Source organism: Cebus imitator, unplaced genomic scaffold (assembly GCF_001604975.1).
Source record: "Cebus imitator isolate Cc_AM_T3 unplaced genomic scaffold, Cebus_imitator-1.0 Scaffold87, whole genome shotgun sequence".
NCBI lineage: Eukaryota > Metazoa > Chordata > Mammalia > Primates > Cebidae > Cebus > Cebus imitator.
Window position 1 is genome coordinate 3,139,227 of NW_016107402.1, and position 11,037 is coordinate 3,150,263.

Here is an 11,037-nt window from a genome sequence, read left to right on the forward strand (position 1 = left end):
GAGGCGGAGGTTGCGGTGAGCCGAGATCGCGCCATTGCACTCCAGCCTGGGTAACAAGAGTGAAACTCTGTCTCAAAAAAAAAAAAAAAATATCAATTTATGTGTTTCAACTTCACAGTCCTCTGGTCTTGTAAGTAGCTTACTTTCCTTATCAGCTAAACAAGACCCACCTCACAGGGTGCTGGGAACTCTGAAGGAAGTAAGTTTTGTTCACGTGCTTAGTACTCTGCCTGGCAGATGGAGAACACTCAATAAACAGTGGCTATTCATCAACATCACCATGACAATCCCAGCAGTAGGAACTCATCTGCCACTGGTCTTCAGCCCTGGCTTTGATAACAATGAGAAGCTCTCAATACTGGAACTTTCCAAAGTCTCAGAAAAACCCTTTGATTTATAAAGTACACTTAAATTCACTTCCACTGAAAAATGCATACACTTGGGGTTTGGCAGAGAGGACATGGGTGGACACTGATATTTCCAAATCAACCTGATACCACCAGGATATCAGAGACCCCCAAGGACCTCCATGGGACCTGGGGATTTGGGGTGTGGGTGACAAGTGGGCATTAGGGAGGAGTCAACTCTTTGCACTTCTTCTGACAGTGGGGAGGGAGGTGCAGGGAATGTTTCTGTCTCCTGCTTGAGTCCTTAGTAATGGGGGTGTGTGGCCAGGGGACATTTTATACAGGGGTTCCTCTTGGGGACCACTCAAATTCCTTCAGGAGCCAAGTAGGACATATGTGTATGAAGGTGCAGTGCACATTTGGGAGCAGTGAGGCTTGTGTTCAGTTGGAGACTGCACGCCCCACTTGAGATATGCAAATTCAACCTTTTATTAAATATGATTGTTAAAATGCATCTGCCATTTTGCAGCAATGCTATAATGCACAGGGTCCAGGCTCACTGAAGATTCCATGGGTAGGGCAACTCTTCCATTTTCCTCTCATTTTACAGAAGGGGACCAGAGAGAGCCTGTGAGGGGCACCCATGACTGGGCCCAGAGGGGAATTGTACATTCTAAGAAAGGCCTTCAGGAAACGTTTACAAAAGCCCCACAACTTGGAGAAAGAAAATCTAACCTGGTACATCAGCAGCGAACTACCAGACCACGAAGCATGTCAGCTACAGAGCCCAGCCCTGAATGTCTGGAACTATGTCCTTGCACAGGCTAGGATGACTCTAGCTCTTTTCTCCCTCACCTCATAAGCGATCTTAGGCAAGTCCCTGATCCTCTTTAGGCCCCAGTTTCCCTGTCTGTAACACCTAGGAGTTGAACTTGATACTCCCGAAGTCCTTACAGCTCTGGAATATCCTAAAGAAGTTTGTGGGAGATGGGGAGAGGAGAGTTGCCAGTGTAAGGACAGAGGTGGGGCCTAAAGATGAGGAAGTCAGACCAGGTGTGGTGGCTCACACCTGTAATCCCAGCACTTTGGGAGGCCAATGAAGGAGGATTGCTTGAGCCGAGGAGTTCAAGACAAGCCTGGACAACATAGCAAGACCTTGTCTCTACAAACAATACAAAATTAGTTAGGCGTGTTGGTGAGTGCCTGTAGTCCCAGCTACTCAGGAGGCTGAGGTGGGAGGATCGCTTGTGCCTAGGAGGTTAAGGCTGTAGAGAGCCATGATTGCACCACTACACTCCAGCAGCATGGGCGACAGACGGAGACCCTGTTTCCAAAGAAAAAAAAGGCCAGGTGCTGTGGCTCATGTCTGTAATCCCAGCACTGTGGGAGGCTGAGGTGGGCGGACCACCTAAAGTCAGAAGTCTGAGGCCAGCCCGGCCAACGTGGTGAAATCCCATCTCTACTAAAAATACAAAAATTAGCCGGGCATGGTGGCACATGCCTAAAATCCCATCTACTCGGGAGGTAGAGGCAGGAGAATTGCTTGAACTCAGGAGGCGAAGGTTGCAGTGAGCCAAGATGGCACTACTGTATTCCAGTCTGGGTGACAGAGCGAGACTTCGTCTCAAAAAAAAAAAAGAGGAGGTCAGAGGATCCTGAGTAGGGGCTTTATCAGACACAGCTGCCGCCCCTGATTCCCTGATTCCAGGTATAGGCGCTCAGGGCCTTCCTTCCCACAGCCCCACACTGTCCCTGAGAAAGGAATTGTGCCTCAGCCAACAAGATGAAATTAGGGCAACAGTTTCCATGAGCTGTTGACAGAGCTCACGTACCCCAAACTGGTCAGGAAATAACATCTGATTTCAGGCTTCTCCTCCCCTTGGCCTGTCATCCTCCCGCCTCTCCTGGGCTCCAGGCCCATTTCCACTCCTCTTCTACCTCATTATCTGGGCTCCCGCTTCAGGGCTGGGCCCCAGCTCGGAGCATCCTCATTGGTGTCAGCCTCCACCCCTCACAGTCTGCTCTGCACTCTCATCAGCTGCTGATTTGATAAGCTAATGGGCTCTAAGGTGTTCAGGGGTGATAAGAAGTGGATGTGCTACCTGGGCGCCCATGGCCAGGCCCAGAGGGGAACTGTACATTCTATGGAAAGCCTTCAGGAAAAGTTTATGAAATCCTCACAACTCGGGGAAAGAAAGTCTAATCGGGTAGTTCGGCAGCGAGAGATAAGGCAATACTCACCATCACTGTAACAGCAGGCACACCGACGGTACCCCATGCTCCAGGCACTGTCCAATGTACCTTACAGACTTAGCCCACAACAGCCTCATACAGGAGGTACTATTTATCATCCCCATTAAGAGATGGGGAAAGGGAGGCACAGAGAGGTGCTATAACTAGTCCAAGTCACAGAGGTAGTAAATGGTAGCAAGAGGATTTGAACCCTGCCTACCTGAGTTTAACCATTATGCCATCCTGCCTCTCTACACAGCATATATAGTGTGACAGTGACGGTGAACAGAACAGATCTCTGAATCAGGCTGTCAGTATTCAGAGCCTGACTCTTCCTCTGTGTCCCAGCTTCCTGAGCTGTAAAACTGGTATGAAACCATGCCACCTGCTCAGAGGACTTGCCATGAGCATTGAGCTTGCTGGCTCAGGCAAGTCACTTTGCCCGTCATTGGGTACATAGTGAGTGTTAGTTGCTCTTAAGCCCCATGCTAGCTGCTGATTAGCGGTGTGACTTTATGCAAGACTGATCTTTCCCTGGGCCCGTTGCAAAGAGACCACTTGCAAAGAGTTTGTTTGGATAATGGCACTTTGGCTTTCTGAGTCCATCCCCATGGGCAGCTGCCTCCTCCAGTCAGCTGCCTCTCTGATTCTGGATCTGCACCCCTCCCACTCTTGCCCCTCTCCCTGGACTGCAGAAACTTCAGCACCAACAGTTCTGAAGACAGACCCAGCTTCATTCCCCCAGGCTGTAGGCTTGACCTCCACACCATGCTCCCACTGTTGCCTGGGAAGACCTCTGCGGCCTCAGGCTGCCACCACCACCTCCCCCACAGCCTCTACTCCACCCAACTCACCCCTGCAGCAGCCTGAGAAGAAAAACAGAGATTTCTGAAAGGGGCAGGCGGAAGGTGCCAGGGTTTGGAGCATTTACATGTCACTGGGAAAATCCCTCTGTCTTCTAGGAGCCCCTCTCTCTGCCTCTGAGGAGTATGAGGTGGGGATGGGGGACTGGGTGCTATCCGCAGTGCAGGACCCAGGGTAGTCTCCCAATGTGGTAGCCTTGGGGAAGCTCTGCATGGTAGAAGATTGTCACAGTAATGGCCCCCAATGAATCAACAGCTGCCAAACAAGTGAATGAGGTCATCTGAGGCCATCCCACCCCAGTCGAACCTCCAAACTACAGATGCATGAATGATCCTGGGTGAAGCCAACAGAAGAACTGCCCAGCTGAACACAGCCCAGTTGTTGCACCACAGAATCATGATCATGAGTAAATTAAAGGGTTGCTATTTTAAGCCATTAAGTTTGGGGTGGCTGTTATGTAGCAATAGGTAATTGACACTCTCTGCTTCCCCTAAGCATCTCCCAAGTCCCTTAACCCCAAGCCCAGAATGAACATATCATTGTTCATTTATCCTCACAACCTGTCCCTCCCTTGTGTCTCTTATCTCAGGAACTGGTGCCTCTCCATGCCAAATCATACATCTGCAGCCATCCTTAACTCCCCACCCTTTTCATCAAATACAGCTGATTTTTTTTTCCAGGAAATAGCATTTAATTTTCATTTGCCAAGCACAGGCTGTATTCAATTTGTTGGTTAACACTTCACAAAACAAAGACAAGATGCAGAAAATGTTGATTAATAGGAAGAAAAAGAGGACCTTTTAAAATCCATTTAATGTTAAAACTTTTTCACAGACTCTATCTTGAACCTGAGTCCTAGCTTCCCCTCCACTGCTCCTGTCTATCTGGTCTCATCACAGGTCAACCAGACCAGCAGTCATTACAGCAAAGAACACACACCCCAGAAAATGCTCAATACAATCACTAGCGTAGCTGGAAGAAAACCAACAATTCTAGTTTTATTTATTGTTATTTTTAAAATAAGAAATTAAAGCTCTTTTGATAATAAAAGCTAATACTCTTTACCAGTCTTTATGTGCGTTAATTCATTTAACCCTTTCAACAACTTAATGAAATAAATACTAACACCCTCTGATAGAGTTTGAAACAGAGACAGAAAGAGGTTGAGTAATCTGCCCAAGGTCTCTAAGACACAGAGGCAAGATTTGAATCAGTCTAGCTCCAGGAATTCTCGAACTTTCCTGCACAGCAGAATCACCCAGAGGGCTTATGAAAACACAGAGTGCTGGGCCCATCGCCCAGAGCTTCTGATCAATAGGTCTTAGCTGTGTCTGAGAATCTGCATTTCTACCAAGTTTCCAGGGTATGCTGAGGCAGCAGGTCTGGGGACCACACTTTGAGAAACATGGATCTAGGCTTTTCTACCTCTAAAGGCGCTTTGTGAAGTTTTCAGCTCTGCAAGTATTTAATATTCAGATTCACTCAGAAGCCGCCCCTCACTTGCTCAGGATGTCAGACAGCCTGGAGTCTCCTAGCTTTGGAAAGTGTCCTGAGGGAATATTGGTCAAATGGGAAGGATTTGATATGCATTTCTCTATACTCATCATGTTGCAACTAATGGCAGGATTTTATTTTTATTTATATTTTAAATTTTTTTATTACATCCTCGCTTCACCTCAAATTTTTTTTTTTTTTTTTTTTTTTTTGAGACAGCGTTTTGCTCTGTCACCCAGGCTGGAGTGCAATGGTACAATCTTGTCTTACTACAGCCTCAAGTTCCCAGGCTCAAGCAATCCTCCTACTTCAGCCTAATGAGTAGCTGGGACTACAGACATGTGCTACCACACCTGGTTTATTTATTTATTTATTTATTTTTTTGAGATGGAGTCTTGCTCTGTCGCCCAGCCTGGAGTGCAGTGGCGAAATCTCAGCTCACAGCAACCTCCACCTCCCAGGTTCAAGTGAATCTCTTGCTTCAGTCTCCTGAGTAGCTGGGATTACAAGCGCGTGCCACCATACTTAGCTAATTTTTTGTATTTTTTGTGGAGATGGGGTTTTACCGTGTTAGCCAGGATGGTTTCAATCTCCTAACCTCAAGTGATTTGCCCACCTCAGCCTTCCAAAGTGCTGGGATTACAGGTGTGAGCCACCACCGCACCCAGCCACATCTGGCTAATTTTAAATTGGGTTGTTTTGTTTTGTTTTGTTTTTGTAGAGATGGGGGTCTCGCTATGTTTCCCAGGCTGGCCTTGAACTCCTGGGCTTAAGCGATCCTCCCTACTTGGCCTCCCAAAGTGCTAGAATTACAGGCATGAGCTGCCATGCTCAGCCAGGGTTGTTTTTTTTTTTAACTATTACAGAACATTTTAAGCATATATGAAAACAGAAAGTATAACGCAAGGACCCTACGTGCCCAACTCCAAACTTTGTTGATTGTCGTATGAGACCAATCTTGTTTTCATAATCTTTCTCTACTTTTTCTTTTTTTCTGGCATAAAGCAAACCCCAGATATCATGCCATTTCAATGTGCCTGTCTAACAGATAGGGATTTTCAAAAAAACCCCACCATACTTTTATCACACCTAACAAAATTAACAATAATTCTTGTATATCATATGATATTCATGCTATATTCAGATTTCCTGATTGTCTCAAAAATGTCTTTTTAGAATTGGCAGGTTTTAATAATTTATTGTCATTTACAAGGACTGAATTCAATTAAGTGGATTGACAGATTAAGTTACCTAAGTTTAACTCAACTAATCTTCACAAAATGAAGTAATGGCTTAAACAACTAATGCAGAAAAACACAGATTGGAAGCAAAACCATAATGGCAGCCTAGTGAACAAAAAGAAAAAAGCAGAGCGAAACTTCTCGTACAAGCTGTCAATCATATTCAAGGTTAAAAAAAGTAAATCTAAGCAGATCTGACCAAGACAAATCAACCAAGACAATTTCAAATTATCAAGAAAACTCTGAGGAGTGAATTTTCATCCACAATTGTCAACTGTAACAATGAACCCTGCCTGGAGACTGACACCATTATGATTAGTAATTTGAAAATATTATATATTTCATTTTGACCTCTTTCAATTTTCCTAATTTATATATATAACATACAAAATATATTAATGCAGTAATACCTAAGTGTAACATATAATCGTGGTACATGCTCAAAAAATGGTGTGTACACCATCAGAAGGTTGAAACCCTTGGGTCAATACTACACTGCCACCTCCATGCTGGTCTCATGTCTCAAGCCATGTCCCTTACCCTGTCGCTAACACCAGCCCTGGCATGGCTTTCTTCATGATCCAAACCCAAACTTGTCGTACTCCTGCTTACTATTTGGTCCTCAGACTGAAGGTCAAACTCCTTATGCAGCCCAGTGAGTCTACCACCTGCTGCTTCCTTCTTTATTTATTTTTATTTATTACTATTTTTTTTTTGAGACGGAGTCCCACTCTGTCGCCTAGGCTGGAGTGCAGTGGCCCGATGTCAGCTCAGCAACCTCTGCCTCCTGGGTTCAAGCAATTCTCCTGCCTCAGCTTCCCAAGCAGCTGGGACTACAGGCACGTGCCACCACATCTGGCTAATTTTTGTATTTTTAGTAGAGATGGAGTTTCACTGTGTTGGCCAGGCTGCTCTCGAATACCTGACCTTAGGTGATCTGGCTGCCTCAGCCTCCCAAAGCGCTAGGATTACAGGCATAAGCCACCATGCCCAGCCCCTGCTTCCTTTTGTTTTTGTTGTTGTTGTTGTTGTTGTTGTTTGAGACGGTCTCTCTTCGTCACCCAGGCTGGAGTGTAATGGCACGATCTCAACTCTGCAAACTTCATCTCATGGGTTCAAGCCATTCTCCTGCCTCAGCCTCCCAAAGTGCTGGGATTACAGGCGTGAGCCACCTCGCCCGGCCCCTTGCTTCCCTTTTTAGGCTCCAGGGGTGATGCAATGTTAAGCCCAAGCCCAGTCTGCTCTGGTGTGTGCACACGCAATGGCACCTGCTGTGCCCTCACTGGGATGACCCTCCTTTAACCCACAGGTAACTCCTACAGAGCCTTCAAGACGTGGCTGGGCAGTCACCTCCCTCCAGAAGCCTTCCCTGACTGGGTGATGGACCCTCCTCTGAGCTTCCTTATAACGTGAGTTTCTGAGGACATTTTGTACTTATGTTAGCAGCACTGTGCAGGGGTAAAGAACGTGGATCCTAATGTCAATCTACAGGACTGGAATAGTGGCTGCTACAACTACTGGGTTATATGACAAATGACTCAAACGCATCGTAAAATGGGGCCATGATGCATAGGGAAACTAAATCCAGGATGGCTAAATTTAAATTTGCCATGCTATTGCTAGCTGAGCGACCTTGGGCAAATTACTCAACATCCATATGCCTAGTTTCCTCATATGAAAAACGAAGATCATAATAACACCCACATCATTGGGTTATTCTGAGGGTTCAGGTAAAGCATTTAGAATAGTGCCTGGCACATAGCAAGTGCTCATAAATATCAGCTGTAATCATCATGTGTCTGGATCCCACATTGGATGTAATACACGGCTGAATGAGTGAATGCACTGAATTATATTGGATTGAAATGAATTAAAATTGTGCTCTTGTTGCCAGTCACTGAAGGCCCCTCTCTGCGCTAGTCCTTCAAATGGTATAGAGGTTTCACTCCCTAAGTCCTACTTGTCACTGCCATGGGCCTCAGGATTTCTCTTTGCTTCCAGCTAACTAGTCGTTAACATCACCTAGGGACAAGTAAGCACTCAACCAGGCCCAAGCTTCAACTTTGTCTCAGGGACCTTCTTCAAGGAAGCCCTGTCCATTATCAACAACGTATCAGCCCACTGAGATGCCTAAAATTCGCTTCAATATATTATAAAAAGCAAAGTCATACCACTGTGGACATCTGTCTTATTTACAATCGTCTCATCACAGTCTGAGAATATTTTTAGCTGAATATGAAATAACCATCATCCTACCCTCCCCTTCAGCCATACCTTCTGGTTCTGGATTTACAGACAGCATGCAAACTTCCCAGCCCCTAAGTGAGAAGAAAGCTGGGGTCAGTGGGAGTGGGGGTGGAGGGGTAGCAACAGGCTGAAGCTTCCGAAAGAAAAGTAGTATAAAAATGAACACGAGAGCCAGGGGCGGTGGTTCACTGTAATTTCAGCACTTTAAGAGACTGGGGCTGGAGGACTGCTTGTATCCAGGAGTTTGAGACCACTCTGGGAAACACAGGGAGACCCCCCCCCATCTCTACAAAAAATAAAAATTACCCAGGCATGGTGGTGCGATCTTAAGGTCCTAGCTACTTGGGAGGCTGAGATGGGAAGACTGCTTGAGCCCAGGAGGTCAAGGGTGCAGTGAACTATGATCATGCCACTGCACTTCAGCCTGGGTGACAGAGTGAAACTGCCTCAAAAGAAATAATAAGTGAGCGAGAGGTCATGAAAAGGAAGCAAAAACCAAAACCCAACAACAACATGAAACTGCTTGCATAAGATATCTGCACTTGAATCCTCTAAATCTATAAAAATAAAACATTTTTTTGAATTAAAAAAAAGTTCCTTGCCACTAAGAAGAGAGAAGGGGAAGCAGAGAAGCAGAGAATTATGGAGACCATTTGGCAGAGGGAATTTGAGGAATACCAAAGAGGATGCCTCTCACTGTGTGCTGAAAAATCAAGGCAGGCTTCATGGAAGAGGGAATGCCCAGGCTGCTTTTTTAAAGGAAAGCTTACATTGTTGGGTGAGTTTTGGCGCAATCTACAGAAGAAGATGGGGGAATCCTTTTCTCTGGGGATTTTGTAGAAAGGACAATCTGTGCCCCTGGAGAACCACAGCCTCCCCCACTCCTGCCCCTGCTATTTACCTGTGTGACTACTTTTCCAATGAGCCCTCACCTTGATAGAACGCCATGAGCACCTTTTGATCCTCTAAGGAAGTGTCGTAGTAGGTGAAAAAAAAGAAGACAAGAATGAGAGCTGCTTCCAGTGTTAGGGCCCAGAGGGGCAGGCAGCCCCGGACAGATGGGGGGTACTTAGAGCCCATCCTGGTTCGTCTCCGTGCAGACGTTCCACCGGCACCAGGCATCACCCCTCTCCCCAACACCTACTTGAGGGAGTGATAGGGGAGACACCCACCAAAGGCCTTATCTCAGGCTGCAAGGCTGGCTGTTCTGGCCTGTCTATGGAGTTAACACGGAAGCAGAGGGACCATGATGGGGAGGGGAGGAAATGTATGTTTTCCAACATTAAGTCATTCATTCAACAAGTAGTTGCTGCATTCCTGCTATAGGTTCCTGCTGTGCTCAATTTAAAAGAGGGCATTCTACTCCTTTGACACCCAAACAATCCTTCTTTACTCTGTACTTCAGTCATCTTCGCCATAACCTTCTAAGAAAAGCAAGAAACAGATCAATACTCCTATTTTATGAATAAGGAAACTAACGTGCAGAAGAGGCTTTCAGGGCACCCAGTGAGCTCTTAATAACAGTGTATTGAATGAGAATGAATGAATGAATGAAAGCAAAGAATGGGGCCAAGCCCTGGGGGGGATGCATATAGGACCCACGTAGAATTGATTCCTCATAGTTACACATGAAATTACTTACATTTAAATTTGTATTTAAATGTATGTGTTTCTACCATTTTAAGGGTAGCTGGCAGAAGAGACAGGAGGCGTGGGTTTGGCTCTAGTAAAAACCTGGAGGGGATCCTGATCCAGCCTTAGGTGAAGTTGCTCCTACCTCTGGTTGCCTCCTCACAGGGCAGCCTAGGGCTCTGCCTGGGGCACTACAGTGCATTTGAGGAAGCCACCAGTCTCAGCATCCCCATCCCACAGTGGTGGACACTCTGGTCCCCTAGCATGAGCTTTAGGGGGCTTGGTACTTAGCCAACTTCCCCTGCAGCCAACTTCCCCTGTGGTTCCCATCCCATCCTAGCAGAAAGTCTGGCACATGGTAAAGTGTCAAGGAAAGAAGGAAAAGAGGGAGGGATGGAGGGAGGGAGGAAGGGATGAAAGAGGAAGGAAAGATGGAAGGAACTGGCGTTTCCTTACCCTCTACAATGGCCCCAGCCACTGGCCACTGAGTGTAAACCGAATGTGTGGAGCCCAAGAATAAAGCCAGGCTAGGAGCTGCAGGGAGGTGGAAAGTGGATACTTTATTGACCATTACAGTTGTCCACTACCCTGTCACTAGAGGAATGCAAGCAGAAGCTGATAGTTACTTGTCAGAATGTCTTGAGAACGATTCATATGTGGATCAGAGGAGATTTTAATTACCCAGTAGAATCCTGCCATTTTGTTTTTAAATGAAGAAACCAAGACCCAGAGAGGTCACACCCAAGGTCATCTAGTCATTTGGCATTAGTAACTTCTTGCTCAGTGCAGCTTTATTTACAGAAGGAAAAAACAGACTAACCTAAATGTCCACTAGCAGGGGATTGATTAAGAAAACTACAGGCCGGGCGCGGTGGCTCAAGCCTGTAATCCCAGCACTTTGGGAGGCCGAGGCGGGTGGATCACGAGGTCAAGAGATCGAGACCATCCTGGTCAACATGGTGAAACCCCGTCTCTACTAA

General features: G+C 46.3%; 1 protein-coding gene across 5 annotated transcripts in view; it reads right to left on the reverse strand.

Moving 5' to 3' along the window:
* RHCE (Rh blood group CcEe antigens) overlaps positions 1 to 11,037 on the reverse strand; it is a 56,590-nt gene that overhangs the window by 41,315 nt on the left and 4,238 nt on the right. For 3 of the 5 annotated variants that reach the window (XM_017534608.2, XM_017534606.2, XM_017534603.2), the window contains exon 1: positions 9,358 to 9,651. The exons of 1 other annotated variant lie outside the window; for it this stretch is intronic. In XM_017534608.2, coding sequence (XP_017390097.1) covers positions 9,358 to 9,547 — 190 coding nt within the window. In that variant the 5' untranslated portion in view covers positions 9,548 to 9,651. Of the gene's footprint in view, positions 1 to 8,452; positions 8,497 to 9,357; positions 9,652 to 11,037 lie in introns of those variants that run through there. One more of the 5 variants, XM_017534604.2, reaches the window with a different exon arrangement.